The 11,256-nt window shown below is 54.4% G+C and overlaps 1 protein-coding gene across 1 annotated transcript; it reads left to right on the plus strand.

The window, feature by feature from the left end:
- Positions 1-4,287: 4,287 nt before the first annotated feature.
- RHOG (ras homolog family member G) lies at positions 4,288-4,869 on the plus strand. Its single transcript, XM_015827792.1, has one exon. The coding sequence runs from the start codon at positions 4,294-4,296 to the stop codon at positions 4,867-4,869; it is 576 nt and encodes a 191-aa protein (XP_015683278.1). The 5' UTR covers positions 4,288-4,293.
- The last annotated feature ends 6,387 nt before the right edge of the window (positions 4,870-11,256 follow it).

Below are 11,256 nucleotides of genomic sequence, written 5' to 3' on the forward strand. Positions count from 1 at the left end.
ATAGGGTTTCCTGCCTGAGCAGGGGGTTGGACTAGATGACCTCCAAGGTCCCTTCCAACTTTATCATCATTATTATTATTATTATTAGTTAGTAACCTAGTTATTAAGAGAATCTGGCTTCTTCCATTGACTTGTTGGAATGTCACAAAAGGGGATCCCAGGAGCCCCCCCTGTGACATGCGACTGTCACAAATCTGAACTGGTTGCCAAGCATCCGAATTTTGATCAGTGGGGATGCTGTGACGGTCATAAGTGTGAAAAAACGGTCATAAGTCACATTTGTAACTTCAAATGATCAGCAAATGAAAGCTTGTAAGTCGAAGTTTACCTTTATTTGTTGAAAAATGGGGCTCCTACACTGGGTCTCTAGCTGCTGGTTCTCTAGCACGAAAAGAAGTCTGGAACACAGATAAATGGATGGATGGATGGATGGATGGATGGATGGATGGATGGATGGATGGATGGATGGATGGATGGATGGATGGATGGATGGATGGATGGATGGATGGATGGATGGATGGATGGATGGATGGATGGATGGATGGATGGATGGATGGATGGATGGATGGATGGATGGATGGATGGATGGATGGATGGATGGATGGATGGATGAATGAATGAATGAAATAGCCTTGAGACACTTCCCGGCCTCTCCAGGCCATTTGTCCACCAGGCCAGCACTTCGCTGCCTGCTGTGACCCCCAACAGCCCCACCTCGTTCAGCACCCCCACCTCGTTCAGCAGACTCTGGGGAGCAGAATAAATGGGACAGGGGATCTGCAAGCCCAGAGCAGCCCATAGACCCCTTCTGGGCTTATGGGGAGCTGGTGCAAGTGGGGTGCAGAAAGGAGGGTCCCTGCTCAGGAAAGCAAAGCCCCCCTGAATCTTCTCCCTAGAAGTAAGACAACTGCACTTCTGTGGGCTGAAGACAGCCAAGGAGGACTAAGGGGGCCATGACAGCAGTCTTCCGATATCTCAGGGGATGCCCCAAAGAAGAGGGGGGTGTCCAGCTATTCTCCAAAGCCCCTGAAGGCAGGACAGGAAGCAACGGATGGAAACTCATCAAGGAGAGAAGCAATCTAGGACTATCCTGACAGGGAGAACAATTAACCAGTGGAACAGCTTGCCTCCAGAAGTTCTGGGTGCTCCATCCCTGGAGGTCTTCAGGAAGAGACTGGACTGCTATTTGTCTGGAATGATTTAGGACAGGGGTAGTCAACCTTGGCTCTTTTATGACTCGTGGACTTCAACTCCCAGAATTCCTGAGCCAGCACAGCTGGCTCAGGAATTCTGGGAGTTGAAGTCCACGAGTCATAAAAGAGCCAAGGTTGACTATCCCTGACGTAGGGTCTTCTGCTTGAGGAGACCTTGGACTAGGAGACCTCCAAGGTCCCTTCCAACTCTTGTTCTTCTATAAAATTCTGTGAATTCTGGTCCCTCAAGTCTTCCAATGGTGCCGCCATCACTATTGTGACTAGGTCCAGCCATCTCATGATGGTTGTCCTCCTTCTCCTCTCCTTCCTTCCTTCCACCTTTCTCAGCCTTAGAGTCTCCTCTAGAGAGCTGGGTCTTCACATCATGTATATGAAGTAGGATAATTTGAACTTGGTCATTGGTGCTCAAAGGAGAACTCTGGGTTGGTTTGATTTGATTTGGTTTCTTGGTTGACCCCTTCCTTCCTTCCTTCCTTCCTTCCTTCCTTCCTTCCTTCCTTCCTTCCTTCCTTCCTTCCTTCCTTCCTTCCTTCCTTCCTTCTATCCTTCCTTCCATCCTTCCATCCTTCCTTCCTTCCTTCCTTCCTTCCATCTAGTCATTCAACATGAGAACTAACTATCAGCCACATCATTTTCAGAGACATAAATCAGTTCCCACAAGTCCTATTGCATCTTGAAAGCTCACCAATTAATAATAATAATAATAATAATAATAATAATAATAATAATAATATAATATTATAATAATAATAATAATAATAATAATAATAATAATAATAATAATAATAATAATAATAATAATAATAATAATAAAGTTGGAAGGGACCTTGGAGGTCATCTAGTCCAGCCCCCTGCTCAGGCAGGGTACCCCACAGCATTTCAATTCGTGGAAGAACAGCTAAAGTGCGAACTGTTTACCATCTGCCCCAAGTCTTGTTAGAGTCTTACACTTTAACTGACCATTTACTGTAAGCCTGTCAACTCACACAAACGGCACCCTCCTGGAAACGCTTACAACTTGATTTCGCATCACCCACATCGAGGCGTGCCACGACAATTCACAGAGAAAGAAAAAGAGCGACGAGAGGTTTTGCGCGTTGCTGTTTTTTTTTCTTCGTTGCGATGCAATTAGGAAAGCTTTCTGCAAACGGATTGTGTGAATTTAGCTGCGAAGGGAGGAGGCTGGGAGGGCTGCAGTCAAGCTGCACAATCCTTTGTCGCCTTGGGTGGGCTCGCCAGGGAAAGCTGGACCAGGCCGCTGTCCGAAATCCAGGACAGCTGCGTTCAAGCTGGACTGGACAGGCTGAGTGAGAACTGACCAGCTGTCTCAGTCTAAAGCCAGCAACTTTTAAGACTCCCAGAATCCCCCAGCCAGCATAGTTCGGGGACCAGCTTGGCTCTTTAGGCCAGGGGTCTCCAAACTCAGCAACTTTAAGACTTGTGGACTTCAACTCCCAGAATCCCCCAGCCAGCTAAAGTTGGCAAGGTTGGACACTCCTGGTCTAAAGCAAGTGCTGGTCTTGCTAGCCCAGTGGTTCTCAACCTGTGGGTCGGGACCCCATTTGGGGTCGATCGACCATTTCATGGGGGTCGCCAAGCAAGGCTGTCCGCCATTTTTTTTGTCCGCTATTTTTTTTCCCCTTTTCCGGTGGGTGCCTTACCTCCCTTGGGCTGGGCCAGCTGGTGGTCGGCCTGCTCCGTCTCTGCCGCTTGCCAGCTACGCCTCGGCCGGCGCAGGGGGCAAAACCACGCATGCGCGGCACTCCCGGGCAGGGAAAGTCCTCGACTTACGACCGGTTGGGTAGTCCTCGACTTACGACCGGTTTAGTCCTCGACTTACGACCGGTTTAGTCCTCGACTTACGACCGGTTGGGGTCGCGGCATTAAAAAGGTTGAGAACCACTGTGCTAGCCATTTGTGGCCACCCCTTGAACACAGGGCAGGAAATGAGTCGTGTGCCCCTTTCGGAGTGGACCACCATCGGCTGGGAGGGGGGGCATCTTTTTAAAGCAGCCCACCCAGCCTGTAAAATATTAAAACGGGAAGATCTATAAAAATGGAAGAATCCAGACAAGTGAAAGGGGGGGGCTGGCTGTCTCGAGCATCTGGTGCCTCTGGGGGGGGGCAGCGAGGAAGAGCAGGCCGGGAGGGGCTGACTGGGTCTCTCACACACACACGTGCAGACAGTCCTCAACGTACGACCTATAATTGAGCCCCAAATTTATGTCGCTGAGGGAGAAATTTGTTAAGTGAGTTTTGCCCCTTATTAACGACATCTTTTGCTGAAATAATAATAATAGTAATAATAGTAATAGTAGTAGTAGTAGTAGTAGTAGTAATAATAATAATAATAATAATAATAATAATAATAATAATAATGTTGGAAGGGACCTTGGAGGTCATTAGTCCAACCCCCTGCTCAGGCAGGAAACCCTATACCATTTCAGACAAAGGGCTGTCCAGTCTCTTCATCATGATGATGATAATAATAAAGTTGGAAGGGACCTTGGAGGTCATCTAGTCCAACCCCCTGTTCAGGCAGGAAACACTATACCGTTTCAGACAAATGGCTGTCCAGTCTCTTCTTAAAAACTTTCAGTGTTGGAGCATTCACCACTTCTGGAGGCAGGTGGTTCCACTGGTTAAATTGTTCTAACTGTCAGGAAGCTTCTCCTTAGTTCCAGGTTGCTCCTTTCCTTAAGGGAATCACTGCAGTTAAGTTAGTAACACGGTGGTTGCGTGAATCTGGCTTCCCCGTTGACTCTGCTTGTCAGAGATGGTCACGTGACCTCTGGACATTGCAACCGTCATAAGTACATGCCAGTTGCCAAGTGTCTGAATTTTGATCACGTGGCCCTGGGGATGCTGCGACGGTCGTGTGAAAAATGGTCCTAAGTCACCGTTGTTCAGTGCCGTTGTAACTCCGAATGGTCACTGAGGAAATGGTTGTAACTTGAGGACCGCCCGTGCCTACGCACGGGCCCTCCTCTAGGCCAGCCCCTTCCCAACGTTTCCTGTTTCTTGGGTCTCCCGCAGGTTGCTGAGACGGAGCCTGGAGGGTCCCGGGCGAGCGGCCGAGATGCAGAGCATCAAGTGCGTGGTGGTGGGCGATGGGGCGGTGGGCAAGACCTGCCTGCTGATCTGCTACACCACCAACGCCTTCCCCAACGAGTACATCCCCACCGTCTTCGACAACTACAGCGCGCAGAACACGGTGGACGGCCGGACGATCAACCTCAACCTGTGGGACACGGCCGGCCAGGAGGAGTACGACCGCCTCCGGACACTCTCCTACCCGCAGACCAACGTCTTCATCATCTGCTTCTCCATCGCCAGCCCGCCCTCCTACGAGAACGTCAAGCACAAGTGGTACCCGGAGGTCTGCCACCACTGCCCCGACGTGCCCATCCTCCTGGTGGGCACCAAGAAGGACCTCCGCAGCAACCCCGACACCCTGAAGAAGCTGAAGGAGCAGAGCCAGCTGCCCGTCACCCCCCAGCAGGGCTCCGGCCTGGCCAAGCAGATCCACGCCGTCAAGTACCTGGAGTGCTCGGCCCTCAACCAGGAGGGCATCAAGGAGGTCTTCACCGAGGCCGTCCGGGCGGTGCTCAACCCGGTCCCGCCCAAGCCCAAGAAGCCCTGCGTGCTGCTCTGAAGGAGGCCAGGAGAGAGGAGGCCCTCGCCCTCTGCTTATGCCCAGGCGCCCTCTCCGCTCCCCACTCGCTCCTGCCCAAACCTTGCTCCTTAGGAAGGCTCAAAGACCCACTCAGACACGTGGTCTTTTCCCACCAAGGGGGAACCAAGGCCAGGAGGACTAGTCCTCGCCTTACGACCACTTTCCATTTCTAAGAAAGGGGGTGGCTAAATGAGACACACCTGATTTTTTTGACCCTTTTTTGCCACAGTTGCTAAGCAACAGCAATAGCACTTAGACTTACATACCGCCCCGTCAGGGCTCCACGGCCCTCTCTGGGTGGTTTACAGAGCCAGCATTGCTTAGCAAACCAAATAACAGAGTTGGAAGGGACCTGGGAGGACTTCTAGTCCAACCCCCTTCCTTCTCAAGAGGAGACCCAACGATCGGGGCCCTCATTTGGCCAACCTCGAAAGGACGGCTGTGGAATGCAGAGTCGGCCGGCGGTGCTGCGCTCTGGCCCCTGCGCCACCACGGCTCCCCCGTTAAGGGAATCCGCTGCTGTTGTTAAGCGAATCAGGCAGTCGTTAAGCGAACCCGGCGTCCCCCATTGACGTCGCTCGTCAGAAGCCGGCTGGGAAGGTCGCCGATGGCGATCACGTACTTGCAGGCCGGTTGCCAAGCGCCCGGATATTGATCCCATGGCCGTGCAGATGCCACAGTGGTCATAAGGGCAAGGACTGGTCGTAAGTCACTTTTTTCAGTGCTGTTGTAACTACGGTCACTAAGCACAAGTGGTCGTAAGTGGAGGACTGCCGGTACCCTCAACTATGCAAAGCTTCCTGAAATGCAGTTTTAGTGACGGTGCTAAAAAGGTGCGCCCAAAGGTGCTTTTTCAAGAGGCGACTGGACTGCCTTGGGCTTTCCCTTGAAGATGTTTCCCTTCTCCTCCTGGACGCTTCATCGGAACCGAAGCGAAGCCTCTCCTAGGAAAAACCAAGGCAGTCCAGTCGCCCCTTGGAAAACGGCACCTTTGGGAGAGCCGAGACCCGGATGACGGGGAACCTCCATAGACCAAGAAAAAAGATGTTTTTGTCCCATTTCTTTTCCATGCATCCCGGCCTTCGTTCTTCCCTGCTCCTGCCAGGCCGGGGGTAGGCAACCTTGGCTCTTTTATGACTCGTGGACTTCAACTCCCAGAATTCCTGAGTCAGCATGAGGGAAACTTTGGTCCCTTCATGACTTGTGGACTTCAACTCCCAGAATTCCTCAGCCAGCATGGGGGAACTATGGCCCCCTCATGACTCGTGGACTTCAACTCCCAGAATTCCTCAGCCAGCATGAGGGAAACTTTGGCCCCCTCATGACTCGTGGACTTCAACTCCCAGAATTCCTCAGCCAGCATGGGGGAACTATGGCTCCCTTCATGNTGGGGGAACTATGGCCCCCTCATGACTCGTGGACTTCAACTCCCAGAATTCCTCAGCCAGCATGAGGGAAACTTTGGCCCCCTCATGACTCGTGGACTTCAACTCCCAGAATTCCTCAGCCAGCATGAGGGAAACTTTGGCCCCCTCATGACTTATGGACTTCAACTCCCAGAATTCCTCAGCCAGCATGGGGGAACTATGGCCCCCTCATGACTTATGGACTTCAACTCCCAGAATTCCTGAGGCAGCATGGCTCAGCTTGGAAACCTCTCCCTTTCCCCTCAGCGTGGCTGGCTCAGGAATTCTGGGAGTTGAAGTCCACCAGTCATAAAAGAGCCAAGGTGGCCTAGCCCTGTGCCAGGCGATGCGCTCGCTCACTCGGGTGCCCGTCTGGAGAGACTGCCTGGCAGAAAATCCGCCCTGGGAGAGCGAGGATGAGGCAGAGGGCGGAGGTCCGCTTCCATCCCTCGCACTCAGCGCCGCCTGGTCCGAAAATCCCTCGGACCGCTGAGGCAGGCCAGGAGCGCCTTGCAGAATCAAAACATGCTAAGAGTTTTGGAAGCTGCTGGGCGAGGTGCCCCCTTTGCCGCCTCCTCCTCCAGCTCCACATCCTGTTTACAAAGGAAACGCTCCGTTTTCAGGGCCGGCCGTTCTGCGCTTCCGCCGCCGTCTTCTTTTTGCGAAGACGCTCCGTGGGCCTCCCGCTCCCACGGCCCTCCGCCGGGTGGTTTGCAGGTGGCTGGCTCTTTTCTCCTGCAGGCTCCTCGGTCAGAGGCCAAGGGGTGTCTCCTGAGCACCTCAAAAGAGAGAGACGCTCCCTGTCCTGCCACCCAAGACAGCCGGGTTCTGCACACGCTTCGTGTCGAGTGGAAACAAGAAAAGAAAATGGCAGAAGACACACACACATCCCAAATCCAGACTGTTCCCAGCCCCTCAGTTCAAACACAGCCTTTCTCGGCCTTCCGGGCCACCTCTGGAGAGGCCCAGCCATTGGTCGGCTGGGCTGCACCTTCATAGGGACTAGCAACTTGCTGGAATGGCTTGCAAGTTAGGATTCTCAGGATTCTCCATGCTCAGGTATACTTTCAGATGTTGTGGCTCGCAGCCCCTCGTGCCGGGTCACCCCCTCCGGGAGTTTTCTTCACCAGAAAGAGCTACGGGGGTCTCGCTGCCCGAACACCCCTCTGCCCAACCAATGCCTCCTCCTGTTCCTGTCCAGCTGACCACGTTCAGGGGCAGCGGCCTCACCGGCCCTTGGCCTGGAAGACTCGGGGAGGGGGGGCTCACCTGGCGTTCCCTGCGGTGATTTCCCTGCACAGGGGTCTTTTTGTCACCCCCCACCCAATAAAGATGGCAACTTCCCCCTTGTCTTTCAGGCTCTTTCCCATGTTGATCCGGGGGTCTGCATTATCCAGGGGTCTGGGACGATTCGCCATGGGACAACGTAACGTGAGATAACTGCCCGCTAGGCCTGTTCCCCGCTTATTATTAGCAGTAATAATATCTCAGGAACAATAATAATAATATAGTCATCTCATGTGGAATTGTCCCACAGGGCTTTGGCGGCGAGTTGTGCCATTCCATTATCCGCACAAGGACAGAGGTGGACGGGTCAGTTGAAGCCACGCCCTGCCTGGTTCTGCTTTCACGCTGGGTGTGATGGCTTCCGGTCACTGCTCCTGCCCATGGAGGTTCCATGGAGGCCTCCTCTGGGGCTTTAAGGGTCTCTTCTGTGCTTTGCCTTTCGTAAAGGCCCCTGTGAACAAGACGCCCCTTTGGCTGGCCAGCCTTTTATTGATTGCTTTGCACTTGGGCTGGGCAACTTGTGCAAGGCCAATGGATGTGTGTGTGTGTGTGTGTGAGAAAGAGAGAGCGAGAGCCCTAAGAGTTTCAGTGTGGGGAGGGTGAGACGGGAGGAGGCAGCGCCTGTAACACTTTTCCAGGGTCCAACACAAAGTTGCACATCCTCTGTAAAGGCTTTGCTCCACAACGTTGCTTACTATCATCTCCTGGAAGGTGGATTCTGAACTCAGGACCCCCTAGGTCTCCTCCTTAACGCTGGCCAAGGGGGGGACCATGCCAAGTCAGGTGCAGAAAATGTCTGACTCGGAGGAGGAAGGCCTTGATGGTCTATGCCAGGGGTCTCCGACCTTGTCCGCTTTTAAGACTCGTGGACTTCAACTCCCAGAATTCCCAGTTGAAGTCCACGAGTCTTAAAAGGAGGACAAGGTCGGAGACCCCTGCTCTATGCCAAGATGGAGCACAGCTCTTTCTTAAAGGGGGCAGGAATGTGGGGTGCTTTTTGGTCCCCCTCCACCGCAGACAGAACCAGATTTGACTGGGCCCAGTAAACCAGGCTGGGAAGCAGCGGTCAGCTCACCAGCACTTTGCTCAACCTCCCAGCCTGGAGAGGTTGCAGCTCTCGGGGCTGACCGGCGGCTTCTGCCCACATCTGGATCCACCTTCCGGCTGACTCCGTTTGATCTCCCACCGGCCAGCCCAGAGCGTCCCTCCAGCTCTGTGGGAAGACCTCCAACAAAGGGGCAATTCCCTCCCATCATGTGGCGGTCTGTTCCACCGGCTGACGCCTCATGCGTTCATGAAACTCCTTGCGATGTCTACTTTTAAGGTAGTCCAGGGGTAGGCAACCTTGGCTCTTTTATGACTGGTGGACTTCAACTCCCAGAATTCCCCAGCCAGCCACGCTGAGGGAAAAGGGAGAGGTTTCCAAGCTGAGCCATGCTGGCTCAGGAATTCTGGGAGTTGAAGTCCACCAGCCATAAAAGAGCCAGGGTTGCCTACCCGATGTAGTCCTTGACTTATGACGACTGAGCCCCAAATTGCTGTTGTGAGACAGATGTGAAGTGAGTTTAGCCCCCGTTTACGACCTTCCTCGCCACAGTGAATCACTGCAGTTGTTAAGTGAGTGACACGGTCATTAAGTGAATCTGGCTTCCTGGTCAGGTCATGGCCTCCCCCGGGACACGTGACCCCCCCCCAGGACGCTGCAACTGTCATAAGTACGAGTCAGTTGCCAAGCATCCAAATTTTGATCACATGACCGTGGGGATGCTACAACGGTCACAAGTGTGAAAACCGGTCATAAGTCACTTTATTCTGTACTGTTTTAACTTCAAATGGTCACTAAATGAACGTAAGTGGAGGACTCCCTGTGGTTTGTGGGCTCCGCTTGACCCTCTGAGGCTGGACCTTCTCCCGGAGAGGAGATATTTGAAGAGGGCTCTCATCTGTCTCCTCTTCCTTTCATTGTGCCCCCCCCCAGAGCTCCCTCCAATTTCTCACTGCCCCCCTTTGGGAAGCGGGGGGCCCAGAGCCGCACAGGGCATCGCCATCTGGAGCAGGGCCTCCCAACCGTGGCCTCTGTCAGACCTGAGGACTTCAACTCCCAGAATTCCCCAGCCAGTCAGGAACGGCCGAGTGGGAAGGAACCAGAAGGATCCCCTGGTCCCGTCTTTCTCCAACTGGGCAGCTTCTAGGACCCCTGGAGCTCAGCTCCCAGAATCCCCCGGCCAGGTTTCCCCAAATGGGGGGGGGGGAGGAGCAACTAACCCCCCCCCTCCGTTTTTCCAGAGGTCTCCTCGGCTGCAAGGGGGAAAAGAGCAGGGCCTGGGATCCGAGGGGCTGCAGACCGAGAGGGGGACGAGGGACAGACCGTGAAAGACCGGAGCCAGCGAGGACCACCACCACCATCACCCCCGGCACCCCCCCCCCTCTAAAGCCACCCGGACAACTCGCCTTTTTAAAAAAAATACTCGGTGCTTTATTTTGTGGGGAAAGTAAAAACTGGACGAAAATACATTATCTGGCGATGCGGATTTTCCCGCAGGAAGACGAGGAAGCAGAAGTGCCGCCCCTGGGTGACCCCGGGTCCCGGTGTCCGAACGCCTCGGCCTTCCGATGGCGCATGTGGGCTCAGGGCCCTCGACTCTGCCCCGGGGGTAGGGGGGGCGCAGAGGACCCTCCCAGCCTGGCTTCGGGGGGGGGGCGAAGAACCCTAGGCTCAGCCTTGCTTCTCCCGTCTTGTATTTATGACGGTTGCAGGGCCCGGAACCCGGAGCGAATCCACCTTTTCCTGCGTCCACATCCCAGCTTCAGAGAAGGCGCCGGACCCCGTCCAGCCCCTCTTTGGCGCAAATCGTTGGGCAGAGCTTCTCCTTCAGCCGGTCTTCAAGGGCGCCTCAGTTCCGGCTGAATGAGCCTCCGTTTTGGTCACACAGCCACCACACAACAACAACACACACACACACACACACACACACTCCCCAAGGCCTGTATCTTTGGAAGGGGGATCACTTTGAACATTTCCCCAGACTTCCAAGTCTCAGGATGGAAAGAGTCAAAGCAGGAAGGTTAACACTGTCAACGCACGGCAGCCATCCCTTCCCCCGGCCTGGGGGGGGTAGAGGGGTTTGGGTGGGAGGGGGACATCAGTGCAAAAGCTGGAAATTGAGGGGAGGGGGAGAGAGGGGTGTCTCAAACACCTTAGCCCCTCCCGCCCACTTGTTTCACCTCCGGGACCCAACCGGGCAATCGCCTTCCTTATAATGGGCACCCAAAATCCCAGGGGGGGGGGGAATCCTGTGGCTGAAGGAGGGGGCGAGCTGCAACTCCCCCATCAGGGAACAATTCCCATGGAAAGGGAGGTGCCCCCCACCATCCTGGAGGTAATGCCCCCCTCCCCAAGTTTTGGGCAGCAGTGGCCTTTACAGGCCCCCCCCCGACATCTCTCTCCGAGCAGTGTCCGTCAAGCCAGAGGCCGCAATGATTCCTGCCCACCTCTTATCGGGACTAAGCGGGTGGGGGGGGAGATGGAAGAGTCCTTCCTGGGGGGGGGCTCCTTCTCCCCTTCAGGATTCAGGGACGGCAGAGCCGGCGCAAAGCCCCCCCTTTCCAAAGCGACAGCACCGGCCCCCCCGTGACGAGATTCCCACGCCAGCCATGACTGTCCAGTCCTCGG

The sequence above is a fragment of the Protobothrops mucrosquamatus genome, unplaced genomic scaffold, assembly GCF_001527695.2.
Source record: "Protobothrops mucrosquamatus isolate PMUCROS unplaced genomic scaffold, P.Mucros_1.0 scaffold3953, whole genome shotgun sequence".
NCBI lineage: Eukaryota > Metazoa > Chordata > Lepidosauria > Squamata > Viperidae > Protobothrops > Protobothrops mucrosquamatus.

Coding starts and splice junctions, on each gene's coding strand:
- RHOG (XM_015827792.1), top strand. CDS start 4,294: ATGCAGAGCATCAAGTGCGTGGTGGTGGGCGATGGGGCGGTGGGCAAG.